General features: G+C 44.2%; 1 protein-coding gene across 1 annotated transcript; it reads right to left on the reverse strand.

Moving 5' to 3' along the window:
* Positions 1-3,070: 3,070 nt before the first annotated feature.
* On the reverse strand, positions 3,071-23,640 carry LOC124242284 (eukaryotic translation initiation factor 3 subunit C). Its single transcript, XM_046667170.1, has 21 exons — positions 23,527-23,640; positions 23,258-23,393; positions 22,040-22,105; positions 21,743-21,932; positions 20,979-21,104; positions 20,738-20,792; positions 20,501-20,610; positions 19,975-20,102; positions 14,235-14,394; positions 13,993-14,096; positions 13,391-13,532; positions 13,074-13,199; positions 12,845-12,938; positions 11,844-12,034; positions 11,383-11,607; positions 6,804-7,167; positions 3,945-4,104; positions 3,787-3,852; positions 3,610-3,697; positions 3,345-3,507; positions 3,071-3,248 (listed from the first exon to the last, which is right to left on the reverse strand). Exons 2-21 carry the CDS (start codon positions 23,356-23,358, stop codon positions 3,166-3,168), a joined length of 2,742 nt encoding a protein of 913 aa, XP_046523126.1. The 5' UTR covers positions 23,359-23,393; positions 23,527-23,640; the 3' UTR covers positions 3,071-3,165.
* Between the last annotated feature and the right edge of the window lie 2,365 nt (positions 23,641-26,005).

The following is a 26,005-nucleotide window of genomic DNA, read 5'->3' on the forward strand; positions in this document are numbered from 1 at the left end:
TATATTCTAGCTGTCTATGTGGGATACCACCTCAGCAAAGCCCAATGAGTGGTGCCAGGTCCACACCCATGATCTGAACCTCGAAAACCCTGGGCCACTGAAGCGGAGCACACGCAAACGTAACCACTCAGCCACAGGGCCAGCCCCTGCTTGAACATATTTTTGAGATGATCTTTTGGAGTTTCTTTGTAACAAAAATTGTTTACCATCCTCCTACCAGGAAGTTAGTTTTGATAAGTCTTGAGTCTGATCTTGTTTTCCTAAGAGACTACTGTTTCACCTAGATTTCTACAATTAACTCACGTTGAGTAGTTAATTTTGTGAACTCTGGAATCTAAGCTCATCTGTACAATAATTTTGGGGGTTAGCTAGATATGCTCAAACTCATGTTGGGAAGTGACTTTCAGTTTTGTTTTCAGAACACTATCATTTTTCATCTAAATTTGCTTAAATTTGGTTGGGAAGACACTTTTAAAAATTTATGCATCCGAGTTTGGTTTTACAAAAACTGCTACATTTCATCTAAGATGTGCCCAAACTTGCACTTTGAAATTTCTTTTGAAAACTGTGAATCTGAGGTTTTTTGCTTTGTTTACAATAGCTACTGTTATTTTTTCAAAACACTTCGGAAAATTTTTTGAGAAAAACTTGTGCATTTGAGCTTTTCACAAACTGAAGGATGTACAGTGAGAGAGATCACTGCTTTTGCCTCCCTCCAAAAGGCTAGAGCTGAGGCAAAACCATGCCCAACGTATTCTAGGCCTCTGTCAGTAATGTTATCTCAAGATTCCAGGGGACACTAATCACTTTCTATCTAGGGCAGGGATCAGGACAAATCTGATCTGTGGATCATTTCTGTAGGATCACTCAAGAATGGATTTTACCTTTTTCAAAGTTGTTAAAAAGAAAAGGTGTATGTGACAGATCATATGTGGCCCACAAAGCTTAAAGTCAGGCTGCCTTGTTGTGCATCTCCCTCCCTCGCTTCCTAGTCATGTGATCTTGGGAAAATCTTAATGTCTTTGTGCCTCAGTTTCCCCATCTATAAGATATGAGAAGAGTAAGATTAAATAAGGGATGTAAAGTATCCAGCATGTAAGCAGTCAATAATGCTGACAATGATAAACACTATCCACTACCATACTTCTGACAACTATTTATAAGCCACTCACTTCAAAATCTTTTGTTCTTTTCCTTCCGTGACAGACTAATACTTGTCCCCCAGTGTCCATTCTCCCCTTCTCTCTTTTAGTAATAGAACTCCCCAAGTTTAAACGAACACAAAACCATCCAGCTAGAGGCATTTTAGTCTTCCCCACAAGGTGGTAAGAATATGGGACACTAAGTTCTAGCCAATGGGATCAGTGCAATTTGCAGGCCCTCTACTTCCTCTTCCTATGGGCTTAAACAAGGATGCGGCGCTGGTGAGCCAGCTTTAACCACGTAGATGAGAACCACCATCTAGCGGGATGGTGGAGCAATAAGACAGTGAGATCCTGGGTCCCTAGAGGATCTTGTGGAACACAATTGCTTAACCCCAAGCCTGGACCACTCACCTACCTCAGGACTGTCAGATGAAAAGCAAACTCTTTTGTCTAAATCATTGTTTTGGAGTTTCTTCATCATAGCAGCTTAGCCTACAGTCTAATTAAAATGCACCCCAAACTTAATCTCCAATTCCCTTATGTCCCAAACGTACTTCAAACTCAACATTTGTAAAACCAACCTCATTACAGGCCCACCCTGCAGACCTGCTATTCTTGTACTCTTGAACGCAAACACTACTCCAGATATTTCTTGATAACAGCCCTATCATCTATTTATCCCCAGTCAGGACAATCTCTCATTCTTGACTCCTACTGCTCACAATTCATCTGGTCACAGAAACCCCACAGCTTGTTACATCCATCCCTCTTCAATCTCACCCTCCCCTTTGATGCTAACCACCTGGCTTTAGGTGATTTCAATTTCTGGTTGGCTCTCCACCTCCAACTCCATACTCTACAATGCTGCTCCATTACCGTTCTTCAAACTGGATTCATTCGTGTATTTGGTTTCCCAAAGTCCAAAGCATTTAAAGTCGTCACAAGACAGCCCCAGGTGAAGTCCCTAGTCTATCTCCTGCACACCCCTCAAGATCCTTTATACCAACCACACTGTTCTTTAGCTCCTCCAATCCTCTGCACTTGCTCTTTTTCCTTTGCCTCTCTCAATGCTTCTCAAATGTGGAGGATCATTTTTTAAAAATTTCCAATCTACTGTGGATCGATATTCTTGAAAACATAATATACACAAATGCTAAAAACAATCACATGCTTAGATGTCACAGCAACAGCAGAGGTCTTCAGGGCTACTCATAATTACGGTGCCTGTTTTGTCACAGACAGGTAAACTGTGGCTCCATACTGGTCCAAGGACCATACTTCACACAGGTCGAGACTAACTCTCCCCCATTCCCTGCCTGATGAAGCACCACCCATCCACCCACAAGAGCCAACCACCACTACTTCCTCCATTACGCGTCCCCTGATATTTACGCACTGCGGACATACCTCTTCACTTACAGCAGTGTCTATGACTCCATCAGGTAGGATGAGCCCTGAGGAAGCACAGGGGCTGCAGCTTCGTGCTCGAGGGTCCTGACTGCTCCCTGCTCTCTGCCTTATTTCTCCCCAGCATGGAGACACTGTCGGACATGTTTGAGCTGGACCTGCCCACTGTGCACTCCATCATCAGCAAGATGATCATTAATGAAGAGTTGATGGTAAGGGCCAGGGGTGGTAAATGGGCAGGTGCAGTCATGGAGAGTTTGGAGTAGAGGGATCTGACCTGTGTCATCACATCCTGTTCAATATATCCACCACCTTTTTCTCATACTCCTGTTGTAACGATCACGTTATGACACTTTTCTCTTAAATGTCAAAGACCAACAAGCTCTCTCAAGTCAGGGATATGTACAAGACATGCCTGCACTCTAAGCCTTGTGCCTGTCATGTGGTAGCAGCTCAGAAATATAATTAGCAAACGAACGTGTCCAACACACCTTTGTGGCAACATGTAGACAAGGAGGAACTGTAACAACTCAAAAGAGACCTTTAATAATTGGGGTGCAGTTTAGAACTTAAAGATTGAATGGTCTAGGCCATGGGGACAGAAGAGACGCAATCAGTAGGCTGTCTGAGACTGCTGCTGGCGGTAGCCACCCCGGCGCATGTACCCCTCGTTTTTGCGGTAGCCATCCTTCTGGTCTGCAAGAGAGCGATGGAAGGGGAGGGGGTGAATACCAGGGGAGAGGCAGTAAGGGGGCCAGAACCCTGGGGAACAGAGGGGATGGAACCACTTACCTCGGAAGTAGCCACCATAGGTACCCTGCTTGTGGTCAAACACCCGCTCATTATTTTCCACTAGGCTGCCTAGCTTCTCAGCTAGCTGCAGAGCCAGGTTCTGTTGGGCAGTGGGCTCGGTACGGTGCATCACTACTGTCTGCGTCGGCTGGTCTAGGGAGGCCTGAGAGGAGTGAGGCAGATGAGGGGACACAACACAAGTCAGATCCCTCTACTCCAAACTCTCCATGACTGCACCTGCCCATTTACCACCCCTGGCCCTTACCATCAACTCTTCATTAATGATCATCTTGCTGATGATGGAGTGCACAGTGGGCAGGTCCAGCTCAAACATGTCCGACAGTGTCTCCATGCTGGGGAGAAATAAGGCAGAGAACAGGGAGCAGTCAGGACCCTCGAGCACGAAGCTGCAGCCCCTGTGCTTCCTCAGGGCTCATCCTACCTGATGGAGTCATAGACACTGCTGTAAGTGAAGAGGTATGTCCGCAGTGACTCTTCCTGGATCTTCCTGTGGGGAGGAGAGAGAAACGGGGGAGGAGCTTCAGGAAAGGAGACCAACCAATCTTTTCTTAACCCACCAAGGCCTCCCTCTCTGCTCACCTAACCAGCATGGTTCGGACTTTGTCAGCCTCAGGGAAAAGGTCCCACACTTTGCCATTCATCTTCTCATTGATGATAAAACTGTGGCAGGTCTTCCAGTCACCCATCTTCATGGCCTTGGAGGCAGCAACCACATGTTCTCTCATTGACTCAGGGGGACCTGAAAGGTTGGGAATGAGGTAGGACCTAGGGAAACTTGGGACCAAGGTTCTTGCCCCCATGAACACTGTTCAAGGAGGAACACAAGCGAGGAGAGCAAACAACCAGACTGGAGACTCTCCCAGCTCTCCACTAAATAGTCGTGTATCGTACAAGTCATTTACTATCAGAATAAATCTATCTATATTTAGACTAAATCAGTCCCATAGATGTGCTTCAGGGGATTGGTGAACCCCTTAAAAATGGGGACAAATTGGGGGCCATCCCCGTGGCCGAGTGGTTAAGTTTGTGTGCTCCACTTCGGCGCCTAGGGTTTCCCCGGTTTGGATCCTGGGCACGGACATGGCACCACTCATCAAGCCATGCTGAGGTGGTATCCCACATAGAAAAGCCGGAAGGACCTACAACTAGAATATACAACTCCGTACTGAGGGGGCTTTGGGGAAAAGAAGGAGGAGGAGGAAAAAAAAGATCAGCAACAGATGTTAGTTTAGGTGCCAATCTTTAAAAAAAAAAAAAACGTTGACAAATTGCCGTGTGGATCCTTACATTCGTTTTCCTAGGAAAAGGGTCCATTGCTTTCATCAGTTCTTGCAGGGTTTCTTGAACTAAAAAAAGTCTAACATCTCAACTGGAATAGTATTTACCCAACTTCATTCCTTCTTAGACCACTTTCGTGGTCTTTGCCGTATCTATATGTCACAATGTTATTGGTTTGCTTTTCTTTAAAGCAGCTCACTCCTTTTCCTTAAAAAAATCTAGCGTCAAGGGCCGGCACCGTGGCCGAGTGGTTAAGTACGCACACTCCGCTTCAGCAGCCCAGGGTTTTGCTGGTTCAGATCCTGGGCGTGGACACAGCATCACTCACCAGGCCATGCTGAGGTGGCATCCCACATGCCACAACTAGAAGGACCCACAACTGAAAATACGCAACTATGTACTGGGGGGCTTTGGGGAGAAAAAGGAAAAATAAAATCTTAAAAAAAAAAAAAATCTAGCTTCACTTTACCTCTGTGAAATCACAGGTTTGATGTGCTGATTATGGATTAGGTTCTCCAAATACCATCCTCAGACAAGCCAGGAAGGTAAGACATGGCAAACAAGAGCAACTAGAATTCAGGGTAGACAACAAAGAGCAAACGTCCTAAGACGAGAAATGGACGGCAAGTGCAGGGAAACATGAACATGGCAGACCTTAGGACATGGAAGGCAAGCTCAAATGCACACACAGATCAGGCCCAAATAGAAACGTATGAACACAGCTGAGTAAAAGGAAAAGTATATACCCCTTTTGGATCAGCTTCCTTTTTGTCACCTTTGAAAGATGCAAAGTTAGAGGTTCAAAGAATACTTCTCTACAAACCAAACAGCAGCGCAGAGCTGAAATAGAAACTGGCTTTGGCTCCACTACAGGCAGTTACAGAGAGACACAGGAACTGTGGTGAACCAGAGAGCCCTAAGAGATGCTGTAAATGAGGGTTTTCACTGGAAATTTTCCAATTAAAACAAAACAAAATAGGTGCCGGCACCGTGGCCGAGTGGTTAAGTTCACGCGCTCCACTTTGGTGGCCCAGGGTTTCACCAGTTCGGATCCTGGATGCAGACATGGCCCAGTCATCACAATGAGAAGGACTTGCAACTAGAATAGACAGCTATGTACTGGGGGACTTTGGGGAGAAAAAGAAAATAAATAAAAAAATAAAACATTAGCAACAGATGTTAGCTCAGGTGTGAATCTTTAAAAAAAATTTTTTTTTCATTTTTAAAAAAACAACAAAATAAAGTATTACTACCTAAGCCAAATAAAATTTGCCTAAGGGGCACCTGCACTTTAGCATGACCACACACAACCAGCAGAGGACAAATCTGTAAAGGGATGTGGCTGTACACAGTAAGCTTGGCTCACTCACCAAGTCCTTCCATGCACCAACCTCACAGGAAAGGCACAATTCAAATTCCTTTTCCAGTGAAATCACAACTCACTCAATCCCTGGACTGAATGATCTGATCTTTCAGAAGTGATCAAAGGAGCCAATGTTAGATTCTTGAATGCTAAGGATCTAGCTCGTTTGGTTAAAAAAATAACATGTGTGAAGAAAAATAGTAAAAAAAAAAAAAAAAGGTTAGAGAGGCAAATATTAACTGTTAAACCTGGGTAAGTCACTTAACTTCTGTGCCTGTTTCCTAATCAGGAAAAATGGAGTAATAAGAGTACCTGCATCATAGGGTTATTACTAATGCAGATTAAATGAATTATTACTTATAAAACCCTTAAGAACAGTGCCAGCCAGGAAAAAAGTTCTATGTAAGTTTATATTAAAAAACATTGTTGGAGTCAGATCATGGAGAGTCTAACTCAGTGACTAAGGAGGCTGGACTTTACTCTGTCGGCCATGAAGAACTTCTGAAGGCGTTCGGGGTGTATAACATCATAGATTTGGCAGAAAGATAATACAGACTGAAGGGGAGAATGACAGCAAGCAGGGATCTTAATTTGTAAGCTAAGACAATGTATCCTATGGTAACAGGCTACTGAGATTGCTGAGTAAAAAGGATGTCTTTAGGTTCTATATGGAGATGTCATGAAATCAAATGGAATCATCTCATAAGAATGTTATTCCTTTTAGATTCTCAACTCTTATGATCAAAAATAATCAAAGAATGAACCAAGTTTGCTGTACTACAGAGCCCCACACTCACCCAGCAAGGGCTGTCGCTCGCCCACCCGCAGTTGGTGATGGAACTGCTTGCTGATCATGCGCCGGCGGGCATCACTCTCATGGGCGGCCATGTAGGGGATCTCCAGCAGCATGGCAGACACCAGATAAACACACTCCAGCAGCTCCAGGTTGATGTGCAGGTGGAACGGCACCTGCCGGCGCCGCTCTACCTTCTCCTGCTCCTGGTTGCGCTCCTGCAGGCTGCGCAGCAGCAGACCCTGGCCCAGAAGCTCCTTGGCTCGGCCACTCGACTGGATGTCTAGCAGGGCATTGTGAGCATCCTTGGTCAGGCCCTGGCGGAAGGCACAGATGCCCAGCTGCACCATGGTGCGGTTGTACAGGATCTGGGAGCAAAGGACAACACACTCAGAGGTGAGGGCCACAAAGCAAATCTTTCATTTATTCAATAAATATACATCAAGCACCTAATATATGTTGAGCACTAGGCTACAGCCTGGGACAGAGAACAAAAGAGACAAGCCCCTGCCCTTCCATGGAGCTTACATTCTAAGAACAGGGGTTTGGAGGACAAAATAACCACAATATGCAGGTGGTGATTCAGGCTAAGGAGAAAAATAAAGCAGAAGAGAGAGTTAGGAAGAGAGTTTGTGTGGTGCTGATAGAGTGGGGAGCTCGTAATTTAACACAGGATAAGTAGTGAAGGCCTCTTTTTGAAGGGAATGTTTAAATAAAGACCTAACAGAAAAAGAGAGAGCAAGTCATGGTGGTATTCTGAGAAGAGGCTTCCAGAAAAAATAGAAAAGCAAATTAAAGGCCCTATGGAAGTATCGTGCCAGGTGTAGTCCAGGAACAAGAAGTGTGACATGGCTAGAGCTGGGGAAAGATGTGCTCATCCACTGGAGGGCGCGCAAGCACACGGCTTCCTATGCCCTATTAAGGATTTGAAGATGGGAAACCACGGGAAGGTTGTGAGGAAATCCGTGACATAATCTGACTTAATTTAACATGGTTACTCTGGCTACTGTATTAAGGAGAGCCTGAAGGGATATGAGGGCAGACGCAGAGAGACCAGGAAGGTGATGGTGGCTTAGACCAGACGGTAGCAGTGGAAGTAATATTAAGTGGTCAGATATGGATTTTGAACAGAAATGGCTGGAGAATCAGATATGGTATGTGAGAGAAAAATAAGAATTAAGGATGATTCCAAGGTTTCTGGCCTAAGCAAGTGAAAAGACAGACTCGCCACTAATTAAGACAAGGCAGACTATAGGTAGCACAGATTTCTGAGGGGAAAAAGACTAAATCTTTATTGACAATAACAAAAATACAGAAGTCACATCAGTCATGAACACAGATGCAAAGAACCTTAGAAACTATTCACAAACTGATTTCAGCAATATATGAGATTATATCATGACCAAGAAAGGATGTATCTCCGGAATGAAAGGCTAGTATAAAAATCTAAAATCATGGTTATTTACCATATGAACAGAATAAAGGAGAGATAACTGTGCATCATTTCAGTAGATGCAGAAAAAGCTTTTTACAAAATCCAACCTCTATTTAGGACAAATTCTCAGCCAACCAGGATCAGAAGAGAACCGTCTCAATCTGAGAAAGGGTATCTACAAAAATACTACAGCTTAACATTATATTTAATGGGTGAAATGTTGACTGCTTCCCTGCTAAGACTGGGAACAAAGCAAGATGTCTGCTCTCATTACTTCCATTCAGCACTAAGTATAGGAGATTGGAGTCACTGTAATACAGCAAGAAATACATAAAAAAGAAAGAAAAGTCACTAAGATTGATACAGTAAATAAACTGCAGCAGATGACATGATTATTTCAGTAGAAAATCTTAAGGAATCTATAAAATAAGTACTAGACCTAGTAAGTGAATTAAGCAAAACAGCAGGATATAAGGCCAACATACAAAAATTAACTGTACTTTTAAATACTGGTAGTTAACTGGAAAATGAAATTTAAACGACAATTGTGGGGCTGGCCCCATGGCCGAGTGGTTAAGTTTGTGTGCTCTGCTGGAGGCGGCTCAGTGTTTCGTTGGTTCAAATCCTGGGCGCAGACACGGCACTGCTCATCGAGCCACGCTGAGGCGGCGTCCCACATGCCACAACTAGAAGGACCCACAACGAAGAATATACAACTATGTACCGGGGGACTTTGGGGAGAAAAAGGAAAAAATAAAATAAAATCTTTAAAAAAATAAATCAATAAATAAAATAAAATCTTTAAAAAACAATTGCATTGACAAAGGTATCAAAAATTGCATAATATTCAGGATTAAAATTTTAAAAGATGTGTAACATCTCTACAGTGAAAACCATAAAACATTGCAGAGAAACTGAAGATATTAAATGAAGAGAAAATGTGTAAGATCAAAAGGTTCAGGGCAGGCCGGGTGGCACAGTGGTTAAGTGTGCACATTCCACCTTGGTGGCCCAGGGTTCACTGGTTTGGATCCCAGGTGCAGATATGGCACCGCTTGGCAGGCCATGCTGTGGTAGGCATCCCACATATAAAGTGGAGGAAGACAGGCATGGATGTTCGCTCAGGGCCAGTCTTCCTCAGCAAAAAAGAGGAGGATTGGTGGCAGATGTTAGCTCAGGGCTAATCTTCTTCCCAAAAAAAGATCAAAAGGTTTAATGTTGTTAAGATGTTAATTCTCCCAAAACTGATTTACAGATTCAATATAATTTCAGCAGGTGTTTTTGTAGAAACTGACAGGCTGATTCTAAAATTTATGTGGAAATGCAAAGGTCACAGAATAGCCAGAGCATTCTTAAAAAAGAACAAAGTTGGAGGACTTACACTACTTAATTTCAAGACTTATTGTAAAGGCACAGCAATCAAGACAGTGTGGAACTAGCATAAGGATAGACAAAAAGATGAATGAATGGAACAGAAGAGAGAGCCCAGAAATACACTCATATTACAGGGTCATGTGATTTTTCAAAGGCATCAAAGCAATACAATGGGGAAAGAATGTCTTTAACCCTGACTTCATACCACATGCAAAGTCACAGATCTAAATATGAAAGCTACAACCATTAAGAACTTTCAAAAATGGGCTGGCCATGAGTGGTTAAGTTCGTGCATTGTACGCTCTGCTTCGGTGGCCCAGGGTTTCACCGGTTTGTATCCCTGGCACAGACATGGCACTGCTTATCAGGCCATGCTGAGGTGGGGTCCCACATAGCACAACCAGAGGCACTCACAGCTATAATATACAACCGTATACTGGAGGTCTTTGGGGAGAAGGAAAAAAAAGAAGATTGGCAACAGTTGTTAGCTCAGGTGCCAATCTTTAAAAAAAAAAAAAAAAGAACTTTCAAAAATATAAAAATAGAATATCTTCATGAATTGCAAGTAGGCAAAGGTTTCTTTTAGACAGAACCCAGGAAATAATAACCACAAAAGAAAAAATTGCTACATTAAACTATACCAAAAGGCATGGTTAAGAAAATGAATAGGAAAACCAAAGACTGGAAGAAAATATTTGGAAAACATTTATCTGACAAAGGACTAGTATCCAGGATATATAAAGAATTTCTACAACTCAGTAATTTAAAAAATGAACACTCGAAGCTTTAAAAAAAAACAAGGGCAAAAGCCGACTAGACATTTCATGAAAGAAGATATATAAAGGGCCAATAAACATAAAAAAAGTAGTCAATTTCCATAGTTATCAGAGAAATACAAACTAACACCACAATGAGATACCATTACACAACAATCAATATGGCTAAAGTTAAAGACCAACAATGTCAAATATTGACAAGGAGCACTCAGATGCTACTGGTAGGAGTATAAAATGGTATAACCACTTTTGAGTTGATTATAAAACTAAACACACACCTACCCTATGATGCAGCATTTCCCACTCTCAATAACCCAAGAGAAAACATACATCCACACAAAGGCTTATACATAAGCTTTCACAGCACCTTCATTTATAATAGCCCAAAATGGGAAACAGACCAGGTATCTAGCAAGAGGAAAAGAGATCAAGAATTTGTGATAAATTCATATAATGGAATAAAAAATAGGAGTGCTATTTAAAAACCACCACCAGACAGGTTCACAAAATGTTCCTCACACAAATATCTGTTTTAAACATACATCTGCAGGATCTACACTTAGACATAATATTCCTTCTATATGAGATGTCCTCACAATACTGCCACACACAAAATTAACTGTTCCACTGTTATGTCCCAACACATCACCCTGCATTTGGGTCCCTGTCTTTCCTCTCAGTTTAACAACTTCATCTTTTAAAATAACATGATCTCCTAAAGTTCGGAACCAGACACACATATAGTAGGTATAACAAACGTTAGCTGAACCCAGATCTATATCCCAGAGGACTCTAATGCTATTGGAACAGTACAAAATATGTTAACATGCAGGAGGATCAAAGAATGCTGACATTTGGGAAGGACCAAGTGTCTACTTACATCTGCGCTAGCCAGATAGGTGGCTAATCTGGTTGAGCCACTTTACTCAAATAGAGGACCGGGCCTGGCCTAGTCTTCCCTTTGCCACCAGGGCCAGAGCACCTCCTTCCCACCCTACCTGTACTGGTGGGTCCGCGTGCTGAATGTTGTCTTGTAGATGGCTCATGAGCATGAGGTCACGGGCCTGGTACCAGCGGGAGTGCAGAGCATGATGGTAGATATGGCAGAGGATGGCACACGTGCGGATACGGTCTGTGCGGTCCTTGGCATAGATGTACTTGCACAGTCTCTCCATCAACACAGCTGAGTCCTCGCCCTCATTTTCTGCCTGGTCTTGCTCAGACTGGGAGGGGGTGTTGTTGGAGGAGGAGATATGGCAAAGATAATAGTTCTAAATGGCTCAGGCTCCAGCAATCAAAGATGAGACTCCATTCAGCCTCGGTCTAGTCCCTCCAAGTTCCCCTCCCTGCTCCATCTCAGAGTCCCCAGTGAAGAGGAGATTTGTCATCAAGTCCCGAAAGACTTGTAGGACAGACTGACACATCCCTCTCCCCTCTGACATGGCTGCAAAGCACTCACCTTTGAGGAGCCCTCAGGCGGGGTAAGCTGCCGCTGATGGGCCTTGTAATCAAATTTGTAGTAGGTGTGGAGGATGCGCCTCAAGTAGACACGACAGATCTCCTCAGTAGTGCCCTTCTCCTCCAAGTAGCGCTGCACGCGCTCAATGATGGCGCACACCTGTGCCTCATCCTTCAGGTGCTCCACATACTCTGGCAGAGAGAGCACCCACCCTCATCTCAGCCTGGTACCCAGGCTTTCCCAATCATCTGTTGTCAGTCAATCAAGTAACCTGTTTTCTGTACCCATCAGAAAAGTTTACTTGCTGTGCCCTGAAAACACCATCCTCTTTCGGGACATGCCAAGCTCACTTTTGCTTCCTCCTGTCAGGTGCTCTCTTATGCTAATTCCTCCCCTAATGAACTCTTCCTCCTCATTTGGATCTTATCTCAAATCGCCCCCACCTAAAGACGATTTGTCAACCACTATGGAAAGCAGCCACCCCTCCAGTCACTCTTTATCACAGGTGCCCCATCTGAATTTCTAATTCCCACTTTACATGGTCTACAACCGCCTCATTTGTCTGTTGAAGTACCTTTCTCCAGCACCAAAATGTGAGCTCCATGAGCAAGAAGGCCTCCAGCTGCCTTGTTCATCACTATGCCCTTGACTCGATGGGCATTCACATTTTACTGAGTAGATGCCCTCTATTTTCCCCATCCCAATGCCTCTGATCCAAACTAAACAAGCAAAGTGTTTAGAAGCTATACCACAAGGGTCCTCAAAGTGCAGTCCCCAGACAGCATCACCTGGGAATGTGTTAGAAATGCACATTTTTGGGCCCCACCTAGACTTACTGAATCAGAAGCTAGAGGACTGAGGCCCAGCATCCTCAGAGGCCCTCCAGTGTGAATGCTGGCGTAAACAAGGGTTGGCTTTCCAAACACTCCGGTTTAGTATAATCTTTACTATTACTCACTGTGCTTTTCCTCTCACTGACTCCCACATTTGCTCAGGCTCACCTTGAGAGTGAGGATCAGTATTCTGCATTATTTTGGTAAACTCTTCATCCATTCGTTCCACCAGAGTTAGGATACAGCCACGGACACGCAATGGCTAAAGAGGAAGGCAAAGGAAGAGTAAATACCTTAGCCCAGATCTCAGTCCCAAATTCAATCCTTCTGTCTCCAGTGAGTCGTCCCAAAGTAGACAACAAGCACCATCAATTAACCATTAATTCCTCTTTTTTACCTGCTCAATATTATGCAAGTTCTCACTCTCTTCCAGAATGTTCTCTCCAACAAAGATGTTGGGGTTTGCAAACAGGATGTCCATCAGCTCATTGATGCAGTCCAGGCACTTCTGCCACATCTCAGGCTGCCAAGAGATCAGACAGCAGTCAGAGGTGTAAAGGTGGAATAAGCAGATGCCTTCCAAGAGCCCCTTTACCAGGAATCCACAGGACCTTCAACCACTAAGACTGTTTCTACAGCCCTTGAATTTTAAGACATTAGGCACCTTCCCCTGACTCACCAACTCAGCCCTAGGATGCTCTTCATTGCCCTCACCTTCATGTATGTGGCCAGGTTGGGGTTGTAATCATAGAGAGAGGCGATGATATTGAACTTGATCTTGACAATTACACCCTCCCCAAGGTTGTTTTCAGAAGCAATCTGAACCAGCAGCTGCAGCAGCTCAATCTGGGCTGCACTGTAGGGGTACAGAACTGGGTGAGGCATCAGAGACAAATCAAAAAGCCTCATCCTGCCATACAGCATGCTCTCTTCAGACAAGCAAAGCAGCCTCACTCCCAATCGCCCTATCCTCACCACCCATCTACATACTTCTCCGTCATAAGTGCCAAACAGAAACGGCAATAACGCTAACAATCTACCATCCTCTTCAGTCACTGAATAAACAAACAAGGTGAGCATAATTCTCATTTTACAGATGGGAAAACAGTCCCAAAAGGTTAAGTGACCGGTTTAAGGTCAAAGGGACAGTAAAGAGCAGAAAATGGATTGGTATGTTCCAAATACACCATTCCTTCTACTGTAGTCACACAGAGGTCTTCCCCAAACAGCACTAATTCCCCTTCAACCGCCACCCTGTATCTTAGAGAAAAAGAGCTTTTCTCTGTAATCGCACAGCCCAGGCACACAAATCTTACCGATCAGTTCCCTTCTTGCCTCGTGCCTGTAAGATCTCATTCAGTTTCTTGATGACAACAGCATGGGTGATCTCAGTTCCCTTGGCAAACATTTTTGGCTTCTCCTAGGCAACAGACATCCTGTCATGGGCAGGCCAATAGGAATCCATTTTTGCCTTAACTTTTCTCCCAACCCCATCAGAAGGACACCTGTATGCTCTCCCAAACTGTTTCCCGATTCATTTTATTTCTAAAATCCTCACCTTAACGAGGGGTACTCCACCCCGGACCCTTTCCCACTCTCCGCCTTCATTGTCCTCCTCCTCCTCGTCCAGGCGCTTAGATTTCCTATCATGCTTCTTCTTGGCTTTGTCCTCCCGTTTCTTCTCAGCTGCCTTCTTGTCCTCCTCTGTGGTGGGGGCCCTGCCAGGAGACACAGGAGAATATGAAAGACCAATCCCCTCTCCACTTTTGAGCCTTCTTCCTCCCATCAACTTCCTCTTTTCCTCCACCAAGTCCTGGGTCCAAGTTACACTCTCCAAGAATGACCTAGGGGCCAGCCCCATGGCTGAGTGGTTAAGTTCCCACGCTCCACTTCGGTGGCCCAGGGTTTTGCAGGTTCAGATCCTGGGTGCAGACACGGCACCACTCATCAAGCCATGCTGAGACGGTGTCCCACATGCCACAACTAGAAGGACCCGCAGCTAAAAATATACAACTATGTCCTAGGGGGCTTTGGGGAGAAAAAAAGAAAATAAAGTCTTAAAAAAAAAAAAAAATGAATGACCTAGAGTCAACCATAACCATACCCTAAAGAAGGACCACTAAGCATTTGAATTTGTTGGACTACTTACCAAAGTCCGTCACCATATTACACCCACTAAGAAACTTATGAAGGGAAGAGTACGGTCTGGTCTAATAAGGTAGAGGTGCTAACCAGGTCACTGTAGGCACAGAAACAGCCCCCGCTGTTGCTCCACAGCTAACCTCTAAGGCTTTCCAGAGCATCCATAAGCCACATAGTTGTTCCTTGATACCAGCTGCTCTGCCCAGACTGATCTTTTTACCAGCCACCAACCAATCAGTTTAAAAATCAAAAAAAGAAAAAGGAAAAAAACTGCAAAAAACATTTACTGTTTCCAGATTCTCTGCTTCCCCCCCTTTTCTCTTCTAACAACTGATTAATCTAAATTCTGAGTTTAAAAAAGCACTTCTTCAATACAACAAAATGCTCCCACAAAAAAGTATAAGATCATTGACTGTCTCAAAGCAGTCTTAGGCCACAAGACATCTGAAATCATCTCTAGATGATTTTTTTAATCACCTTTAATACTGACATAAGGAAACAGAAACCAAATGACAGAGACAAATTACTTCAAATTTTACATAGATATTGATGAAAAAATCTTTCCAGAAAAACTCAACAGACATCTGAATTACCTAGAATTATCATAAATCACCATTTTAACATTTACAAATAAATTTCACTTTAACAGCTTAAAAGGTCTAAATATGTTTTAGCAACAGTTTATAAATTTGCCTACTGGATTAAAATCTTCCCTTGCCAAAAGATTTATGCTGTAACTCCTAATAAAAGCATGTGCCCCCCCACCCCAATACTACCACAATACTCTCTAATGATAAAAATTCACTTTACAAATATGCAAAGTATGTTCATTAAACTGAAACTGCTTGGTCCACATCATCTCCAAAGCTCTGAGAAGATCAAAGGACCTAATGCTATTTCAAAATCAATGCTGTCTAGGGGCTGGCCCCGTGGCCGAGTGGTTAAGTTCGCGCGCTCCGCTGCAGGCGGCTCAGTGTTTCGTCAGTTCGAATCCTGGGCGCGGACATGGCACTGCTCATCAAACCACGCTGAGGCAGCGTCCCACATGCCACAACTAGAAGGACCCACAACTAAGAATATGCAACTATGTACCTGAGGGCTTTGGGGAGAAAAAGGAAAAAAATAAAATCTTTTAAAAAATAATAAAAAAAAATCAATGCTGTCTAAACTTCAAAACAACCTAATCTTCTTATGCCTGAAGTTTTACTCCCGGCCCTAAGGATATTGTGATTCATCCCTCAAAAGCACAATGAATTCGCACCCTATGAAATTCTAACGGAATAACCTAAGACTTGGCTTGACCTCTCTTCTATGACAGATTATACCTTGGTATGTTCACATCTTATTAGAAATTACCAGACAACTAATATGTATGCTCTCAGTTATATATAGAACAGATGCAAGCTACCTTTCTAAAAGGACATCACCAGATGACCCTCTACGTAATATGTAGCTAAAAGACTGAGGATATTAAGAGACACCAAGAGGTGAGCCCTAAAACTACACCAAAAAGAACTACTCCATGTCCTCTTAGCCACAACTACTTACCTAGCCCCTTCATAAAGACATACACCCTTCATAGGATCCTAACAACTTGAACATCCAATCCCACCACAGATCTATCCTGAGGTTCACTTAAAAAAAAAAGGGGGGGGGGGGTTCCAGGAGTGGACAGCTATTAGAAGTAGACAGCGTCTTGTCACGATTCCATAGGTCAATCATGCTATCCGATGTAGACAACTTCCTCTAAACATCTTCGAGACAACAAACTTATATCTGTGTCTTCCTTCTCTTTCACTTCCGTGGAATTAATTATTTTTGCTTTTTTCTCCACTGCTAATCTTTTCAACCATTAAACAGTATCCAAGTTTCAAAATAAAAATTCTGGTTGCTCACATTTGATTAAGAGTCTCACAATGCTAACTTATCAGAAAGGGCCTAAGACACTGCATTTCATCAGTTTGTACTTCAGAATTTCTACTCCAACTACAAATTCAGAAACATGAATGTGTGATCTGTAACTTACTTTCAATGTGGTCCAAACAGCAAGTAAAATAATTTCAATATTTTAGCCCCAAAAATTCCTTAGCTAAAAATTAGCCCTAAATAAAACTGATCTCAAGTACTGGTCAATTGAGACTAAGTCTATGCAATAAATAACATCTTATTGTACCCAAACATGTATGTGGAAAAAGCAAACCAAGTAAGAAGAAAGCCACTTGATTAAAACTTCACTAAATTGATTCTTAGAAGATAGGTTCTAAATGTTTCTAATAATATCTGTGACTGTCCTCAGATTTTCTGCCCAAACCCGCTCTCCAATATCCAGGTGCTTTAATGTTGCTAGACAGCCTTATCCCACATCAAAAAGAGACTGAAGCTCTTGAGACTAAACCCATCCCTTTATGTGCTTGTTTTGATGAAAAGATGAAAGCTGAGAAATTCTGATGAGGGAAGGGGTATAGACTGGCTTAATATGGAGACGCGGAAAAACGATACTGGCAGACACTACAGAGATAGCCTGTCATGTTTCTAGAAAATTCATTAACCACTAAAGCTAATCCTGGCTGGCTTAGATAGCTAATGAGTTTACACAAAAAAACGTGCAAACAAAATGCATCGTTCTCACAGTCTGGGATTTTCCTTCTCTCCTCATTCCTCTTTCTCTTCTGTAAATTATTCTTTTGTCTTAGTTGGAAATCAATCCTAAATAATGGTCAGCCTTATACAAGTTAAATAGTATCTCTGAATTATTCTTTGACACTACAAAGCCACACTCTCAGTATCAAAAAGACCTTTGAGGAGTCCATGGTTAACCCAACCTCTGATACTTGAAATCTGAACTGAATCTAATTTTAGGGGTTTTTTTGGGCTAAGTATACAAAGCAAAATTTCATAGGTTAAAAAAAATCTCAAGGGTAATCTCTAAAAGAATAGCGTGTAACTCCCAAACCAGTAGAGGAAACAAACTGAGTAAGATGAAAAAAGAATACAATCTAGAAATGGCAAAACAAGAAAAAGAGTGTGAGAAATGAAACAGAAGACAAGATTAATCTCGAGTGACAGGAACATCTTCTGTTCCAATGAGGCAATTGTTGACAGGCCCTTAGATAGCTTTCAGGATAGGGGCTGGATGCCAGAAAGACTAAGGCATAATTACAGGGTTAGAACTTTCAGCTCCACCCGCTGACCACTGGGGAAGGGAAGAGGGGCTGGAGACTGAGTTAACCATCAATGGACAATGATTCCATCGATCATGCCTAGGTAAAGAAACCTCCATAAAAAACCCTAAATGATAAGGTTTGGAGAGTTTCTGGGTTGGTGAAAACATCAAGGTGCGGGGAGGGTGGCGCACCCAGAGAGGCATGGAAGCTCAGGCCCCTTCTCCCATACCCTGCCCTATGCATCTTTTCCATTTGGCTGTTCCTGAGTTGCACCCTTTATAATAAACTGGTACAGTAAGTAACGTGGTTTCCTGAGTTCTGTGAGTGGTTCTAATAAATTATTGAACCTGAGGAGGGGGTTGTGGGAACTCCGAGTTTATAGCTGGTTGGTCCGTTGGGAGTTACAGGTGCCAAACTTGGGACTTGCAACTGGTGTCTGAGGTGGGGGTAGTCTAGTGGGACTGAGCCCTTAACCTGTGGGGTCTGCACTATGGGTAGTGTCAGAACTGAACTGAACTGCTGAACACCCAGTTGGTACCCAGAGAGCTGAAGAATTGATTGGTGTGAGGAAAAAAAACCACACACAGTGTCAGAAGTGTTCTAAGTAAAAACAAATCAGATATGCAATCCTGTCCAGACTTGACCACAGTGCTCCCCAGAACAGAGTGAAAAATACTTCTCAACAAAATGCCTATGCTTAGACCTCTCTAGAGTCAGGGAACTCCCTACCTCCTGAAGCAGCATAACTCCCAACTTTTTTTTGGTGAGGAAGACTCGCCCTGAGCTAACATCTGTTGCCAATCTTCCTCTACTGTGTAGGTGGGATACCTCCAGAGCATGGCTGACGAGTGGAGCAGGTCCGCACTGGAGATCCAAACCCACAAACCCGGGCCACCAAAGCAAGGTGTGCATTCAGAACTTCAACCACTTGGCCACAGGGCCGGCCCCAGTGTAACTCCAACTTTTGAAACCAGGAAAGCAACCAAAAAAGCAAAAGAGCAGCAATGGTTCTGCCCATGAAAAGAGTACTGTTTACCAGAGCTTTTCATTTGACTCCTGTGCAATACATAGGAGCAGGTATCACTTTGACTTCAAAAGAGGAAACTGAGGGTCAGCCTGGTGGTGAAGCAGTTAAGTTTGCACACTCCGCTTTGGGGGCCTGGGATTCACCGGTTTGGATCCCAGGTGTTGACCTATGCACCACCTATCAAGCCATGCTGTGGCAGGCGTTCCACATATAAAGCAGAGGAAGATGGGCACAGATGTTAGCTCAAGGCCAGTCTTCCTCAGCAAAAAGAGGAGGATTGGTGGCAGATGTTAGCTCAGGGCTGATCTTCCTCTAAAAAAAAAAAAAAAAAAAGAGGAAACACAGACCTAAGAAGGCACAGTAACTTACCCAAAGTTGACAGCTACTAAAAGACTAAGGGCTAGGACCAGAATCCAAATCAGAATCTTTACCCATTCAGTGACTGTCCTGGTAAAGTTCAGAAAGGCTTGCTGCAGTCTATATGCAATATTCTAACAAGTTCTTGGGAAGAGTGACAAGAGTAGCAATTATCACTGAGAGCTCACCACACGCCAGTCCTGGGATGAACCACTTTCCTGTATCACCTCCCATCTTGCAGTTATCCTCAGAGGTAGAGTCAAATACTACCCCATTTTACAGATGAGAAAACTGAAGACTGGAAAGCTTAAGCAGCTTGTCCAATATCAACTAACTGGTGTCAAAGTGAGACTTACACACAGTCCATGTGCAGTGAGTAATGACATGGTTAAATATTGGGACTCTCAAGCCTTCAAATCCCATTGCCAGGACTCATTAGCTTTGTGTGACCACAGCCAACTAACATACTTGACTCTGAAATGCCTCTGTGCAAAGGGAGCAGTTGGCATCTATGATCTAAAAGCACTGCATGTAAGAACCAACAACCTTCAAGATGATTAAAGGCATCCTACCCTTCCCACTGTAGCCCAAGATACCACCACTTTTACTTTTTAAGGAATCTTGAAGCCAGCACGGTCTGTTTCCCTTCTTCCTCCTCTGAGTCTGAACCAGAAGATGTGGAGCCTGTGTCCCAGTCTTCATCATCTTCTGAATCTTCTGAGTCCTCATCTTCATCCTGAGAGGAAAAAAGAGGATTAGCAGGAAGGAGATGGGGACACTGACTGGTCTTCCTGCTCTCCCTGCTGACACATGTTCCAGGGATTTTCAGGAGCAGAACAAGTGGTTATTCACGGAATCAGGATATTAAGAGCTGAACTGAACCACCAAGACCCCGAGAGAAGTGGTGACTTGCCCTAGGGACACACAGCTCCCCAGGGGCAGAGCTGGGCCCAGAATCTAGCTGTCTAGATTCCAGTTTGCTCAGTGCTCTGATCTAAGAGGAAGGCTGTTCTCAAACCAGGCTCTGCTAAAACGAATCCCTCCTAACCCCAGAGTTCTGAGACTCCTCTCCTCAGGAACCCAAGAATGATCTGCAGCAGACAAACCACCCCTTAGTGTAACTCTGGCTCCTACCTCCATCTTTTTGAGGAACTTTCGACTCTCCCCAGAAGGAACTTCTGATTTCTTCTTCAGGAAAGTTGCAGCACTGACTCCATCCTCATCCTCATCCTCATCTGAAGAGCCTGGTGGCAAAGAGGAGGGAAAACAGCTAGACTGAGAGCAAGGCTGAAGGGCAACCAAGAAACCATGCTAAGGGAACCCCTAACTATGGACTCTCTAACCATTCCCAACAAGGGTCTCCTCTCTCACCTTCTGAATCCTCCTCATTCTTCTCAGCATCTTCATCTGCAGACTGCTCAGGGTTCTTAACAGCGAAGTGAGAGAAAAATTAAGAATGCCTAACAACCACCACCCCACCCTATCCCTCCAACCCTAAGAGTTTTGTCATGATTCCTTCTCCAGGCACACCTCCCATTTGCACAAGCTTTTTTGTCTCAGTCACAGGGTCACTGTTCCCACAGTTTGAAAAGTCTGCCTCTAGCATCCCCACCTGTTTGTAATTTGTAATATGAGACTCAAAATCTCGGTTGTATTTTCGGATCTTCTGGCGCAGGGTGCTCAGGGCCTTGGCATTGTTCTTGTTCATCTTCTTCTTGCCTTCCTTATCTTCCCATAGCTAAAGAAAGGAGAGGAAGAAAGGGAAAACAAGGATCTGAGACTAAGCAGTATTTCTTAAACTTCAGGCTTCACCACCAGTTTTTTAAATCTTACTATCTGTATACCAGCTGTACTGCTTACTAACTATATCTGTTACTTTTTAAAGATCTTTTATGTATTGGGGCTGGCCCTGTGGCCAAGTGGTTAAGTTTGCACGCTCTGCTTCAGCGGGCCAGGATTTTGCCAGTTCGGATCCTGGGCGTGGACATGGCACTGCTCATCAAGCCATGCCAAGGCAGCATCCCACATGCCACAACTAGAAGGACCCACAACTAAAAATACACAACTATGTACCGGGGGGCTTCGGGGAGAAAAAAGGAAATAAAATCTTTAAAAAAAATAATTAAAAAAAGATCTTTTAGGTATCACCACCAAAAGTCCAAAACTACAAATAAGATGTAACATAAGAACAAAATACACTTAAAATTCTTAGTCCAAAAAAGGACTCTCTCCTTGCTTCATCTTATTTTTTATATTCTAGAAACACTGTATACACAGCAAACAACCCAGAGGGGACATGATCCTGGAAGTAGGTTAAGGGCAGGCCCCAGGTCCACAATCCCCTCCTAGATGCCCCCTCACCCAAAGGAATCACACCTCATTAAGATAGTCTTCTAGGTCAGCCAAGATGCGGATATAGAACCGTGGGACCCCTTCCTTGTCCACAATGCTCTTAGCCTTCCCATATGCTTTTCCCAGCAGCTCAAACTCTTCCAGGCACTTGGTGACATCCCGAATCTTCATGGCATTACGGATGGTCCGGATAAGGTTGGTAAGCTCTTCAAACCTGGGTTGGGAACCCAATACCACGTTGGACATGCCCACCATAATCAACCAGAACACCCACCACTGTTCCAGAGACTCCCTACCACGCAGCCTCCCCATGGTCCTCACCTCTTGTCCTTGGCACTTCGGACAACTCTCTTGGTATCTTCTTCATCCTCACTCAGCAACAATGGCCTATTTGGAAGGAACAGAAACCAATAACCTTCCTTCTTAGTTCCAGTCTTTCCAAGTGATCTCTATTTGTCTTCTCACATGAGGCAGGTAGCACAGAGAAATATGACTGTCTCCATACTCTCAGAAATAAACAAAGGTGCTTATTTACTTTGTCAGAAAACTACTTAAAGACACAAGTTACTAAGAAGTACTGAAAAAAGTTGACAAAGAGGATACTTCAGCTACAACCAATGGAAAAAGCACCAAGAAGGTGGTACCTGAACTAGGTCCTAGAAAGCAATGTTTCCCAGGGGTTGAGAGGCCAAGGGCAAGGAAAAAGTCTCAATGGCTTTAACACCTCCATTGCTAATATTTTTTTTTTTGATGAAAGACCAGACCACAGACAGCCCTCGCTGGCAACAATGTCTCTACTCTTTTCTTTCCACTTTATTAATTTTTCCACTTATTTTATGGCAAACGATGTTGGTTTCCCACTTGTGGCAGTGGTATGAAATCATACGATATGAATTTATATGAGTGTATGCGTGTGGGTATACGTATTTTTAAACAGTAGCACAGGCATATGACAAAAACAATGATGGCATATGTATGACAGAAATTTGAGAAACAACATTCCACTGTTTCAAAGGGTGAAAAGAAATTCAATTTGAGGAGACAGAGAAAGGATATTTAAGCGGAGGTAAACAACAGAAGTTTAAGAACGTGCCGGCAGCACCAGGTGGCTGCTGGGCTTCAGAGCCACATCAAGGAGCTCCCAGACAGGAAGAGAGCATTGTGGATTTCTTTTTGCGAGCAGCGAGGAGCCACTGAGGAGTTCTTGGTGCTAAGAGTAACTGCGACTTTTGGAGTCTGATGCCGAGCGGAGGAGGGAAAAGCGAGGTGGGACTGAGACTGTCGATATAGAGGCCAGTTAGGAAGCTGACGCAAGAGATCCAGCCAGCAGGAAACCCCTTGTCCCTTGTTCCCACACTCACAGCACCCCAAGCTTTAAGGTTGTCGCTCCAACCCTGCTGCGGCCCCTTAAACTCTCCACACGCTCAGCGCCGGCTCTCGCCGCGCCTACCTCACTCCCCTCCCCCACGCACGGCCCCCCACAGCCCGCCGAACCCCGCACGCCCGGAGTGGGCACCGCGACGCACGCCCCGCTCTCACTGTTTGCCGTAGTTACCCCCGACGGGTTTGGTGACGAGCTCTTCCCCGGACAGGGACGACTCAGACTCGCTGTCCGAACCGGTGGTGAAAAACCTCGACATGGCGACGGCGCCGAGGGCGGCGGGTGCGGCTGGACCTACGGGAAAACCGGAGTCACGGCCCACGAGTCGGGTCCTGCACCGCCACCACTCGACCCTCGCCCCTCACCGTCCCTGCCCATGCTCCGACCCGAAACCCCGCCTGAAGCACGAGGCCCAAGAAACACGCACCAGCTGACCTCGCGTGTCACTCCGCGGAGCCGAAGCGGAGCCGAAACGGCGGAAACGCGGAGAGGAGAAGGCGGGACGCTTGCGTCACTTCCAGGAAGCGCTGACGAATATACTGGGCGACTACACTCCCAGAGGCCTTCGCGTCACGCGCCGGGTGGGCCCGCGTCTGACGTAACCTTGGCAGGAAGGAGCGTGCTTTGGTAATCCCCGTCCCAGCCAGCTCTGCGGTCATGTTTTCATACTCACAGATGCCCAGCCTCACCCCTCTTCTGCGGAATCAGAATCTCAGGGCTAGAAGTTTCGTTTTATAGAGCACCGACGTGATGCTGATGAACTTCAAGGTTTTGGAGCTAGGCTTAAAGCAAACTCGGAATCAGACTGGATTCAAATCCCAGCTCTACCACTTACTAGTTTGTGAATTTAGGCAAATTCTTATCCTCTCCGTGATTCAGTCTCCTCAAGCTATAAAATAAGGGCAATAATAGCATCTGCTTCATAGCGTATTATGAGAATTAAATGACTTAGTATATATGAAGTATTTAGGACAGTGACTTGTACAAAATCAAGTAATTGTCAATGAATAAGAGGCGTAAACTGTGGGAGAAGCAAAAAGTTTGGGGACTCAAGAATTGCAATTCACAATTCAGAATTGTGAAGCACAGAATTGTGAAGAATTGCAAGCACAGATTCAGGTAGAAAAACAGTGTCCCACTAGGGAGTAAAAGGGGCTTTTAAAGGCAAAGGAGGGAGCTTGTATTACAAAGAATTTTAATTAGAGGCAGAGAGTTAGTGGCTAAACATTGACTTGATTTTTTTTTTTTAAGATTTTCTTTTTCCTTTTTCTCTCAACCTCCCTCACTCCCCCGACATAGTTGTGTATTTTTAGTTGTGGGCCCTTCTAGTTGTAGCATGTGGGATGCTGCCTCAGCATGGCTGATGAGCATTGCCACGTCTGTGCTCAGGACTGAACTGGGAAAATCCTGGGCCGCGGAAGCAGGGCATGCAAAAGCCACTCAGCCATGGCTGGCCCCTGATTGACTTGATTCTACCTTCAGAAAGTCCACACTCCTCAGTCTTTGTGATCAGGATGTCCATTCTCCTGTTAACTTCTCAAACAATTGCCTGTGAAACAATTGACATTTTGGCCCAGTCCAAAGTTCAAAACAGCAAGGCAGTTTCTCTGGAAAGGCAGCTCTGACTCCATTTAAAATGGCCCCATTATAGTCAATTTTGACATAACATATTAGCTGGTATTCATTTATTATTCCACAAATACTTATTTACTGAGTATTTATTGTGAACAGCGTCCTAGTGAACTAAACAGGAAAGGTCCCTGATTTCACAAAGAACTGACATTCTAGTGGAGTGGCATAATTAACAAGTAAACAAATACAAGGTCATTCCAGGGGGTCTGGCCCTGTGGCCAAGGGGTTAAGTTCCCGACTCCACTTGGGTGGCCCAGGGTTTTCCCAGTTTGAATCCTGGGTGTGGACATGGCACCGCTTGTCAACCCATGCTGAGGTGGCATCCCACATGCCACAACTAGAAGGACCCACAACTAAAAATACACAACTATGTACTGGGGGGCTTTGGGAGAAAAAGGGAAAAGAAAATCTTAAAAAAAAAAAAAGAAAGATCATTCCAGATAGTAATAAGCACCATAAAAAATATTAATGTAGGGGCCAGCCAGGTGGTGCAGCGGTTAAGTTCGCACATTCCACTTCTCGGCGGCCCAGGGTTCACCGGTTCGGATCCTGGGTGCAGACATGGCACTGCTTGGCAAACCATGTTGTGGAAGGCGTCCCACATATAAAGTAGAGAAAGATGGGCACGGATGTTAGCTCAGGGCCAGGCTTCCTCAGCAAAAAAAAAGAGGAGGACTGGCAGTAGTTAGCTCAGGGCTAATCTTTCTCAAAAAAAAAAAAATTAATGTGAATGGTTAGACAGAAAGATCATTTTGGATAGGAAGGTCAGGGCCTCTCTGAAGAGGTGACATTTGAGCTGAGATCCAAATGACAGAAGGAGGGAGCCATACAGAGAAGGTCATCTAGGGAAAGAATATTCTCATGTCTTCTAGGGGAAGGGGGCAGCAAGTGAAAAGGCCTTCAGGCAGAAATGAGGTTGGCCAGGTTCTAGGAATAAAGAGGCGATTGTGCTAGTAGCAAAGTAAGGCATTAATAGTTTAGAAGTAGGCAATACTAGATTCATGTAGGCCCCTGTACTTCTGTGGATTTAAATCCAGGTAGGTTGGAGAAGCATTCAGCAAGGATTTTAGTAGCACAGGGACTGTTTTACATTTTTAAAAGTGGTTTCATTCATTCAACATTTGCTGCCTGTCTGGCCTTGTTTAGCATTTGGAGGCACAATGCTCCCTGGAAAGAAAACTGGGAATTAGCAGATTAAGGGGAAAAAAGAAGGCCACTTTAGGTAGAGGAAACAGTACGAACAAAATCCTGGAGAGAGAAAAACTCAGCACTTT

The sequence above is a fragment of the Equus quagga genome, chromosome 7 (genome assembly GCF_021613505.1).
Source record: "Equus quagga isolate Etosha38 chromosome 7, UCLA_HA_Equagga_1.0, whole genome shotgun sequence".
NCBI classification, from domain to species: Eukaryota; Metazoa; Chordata; class Mammalia; order Perissodactyla; family Equidae; genus Equus; species Equus quagga.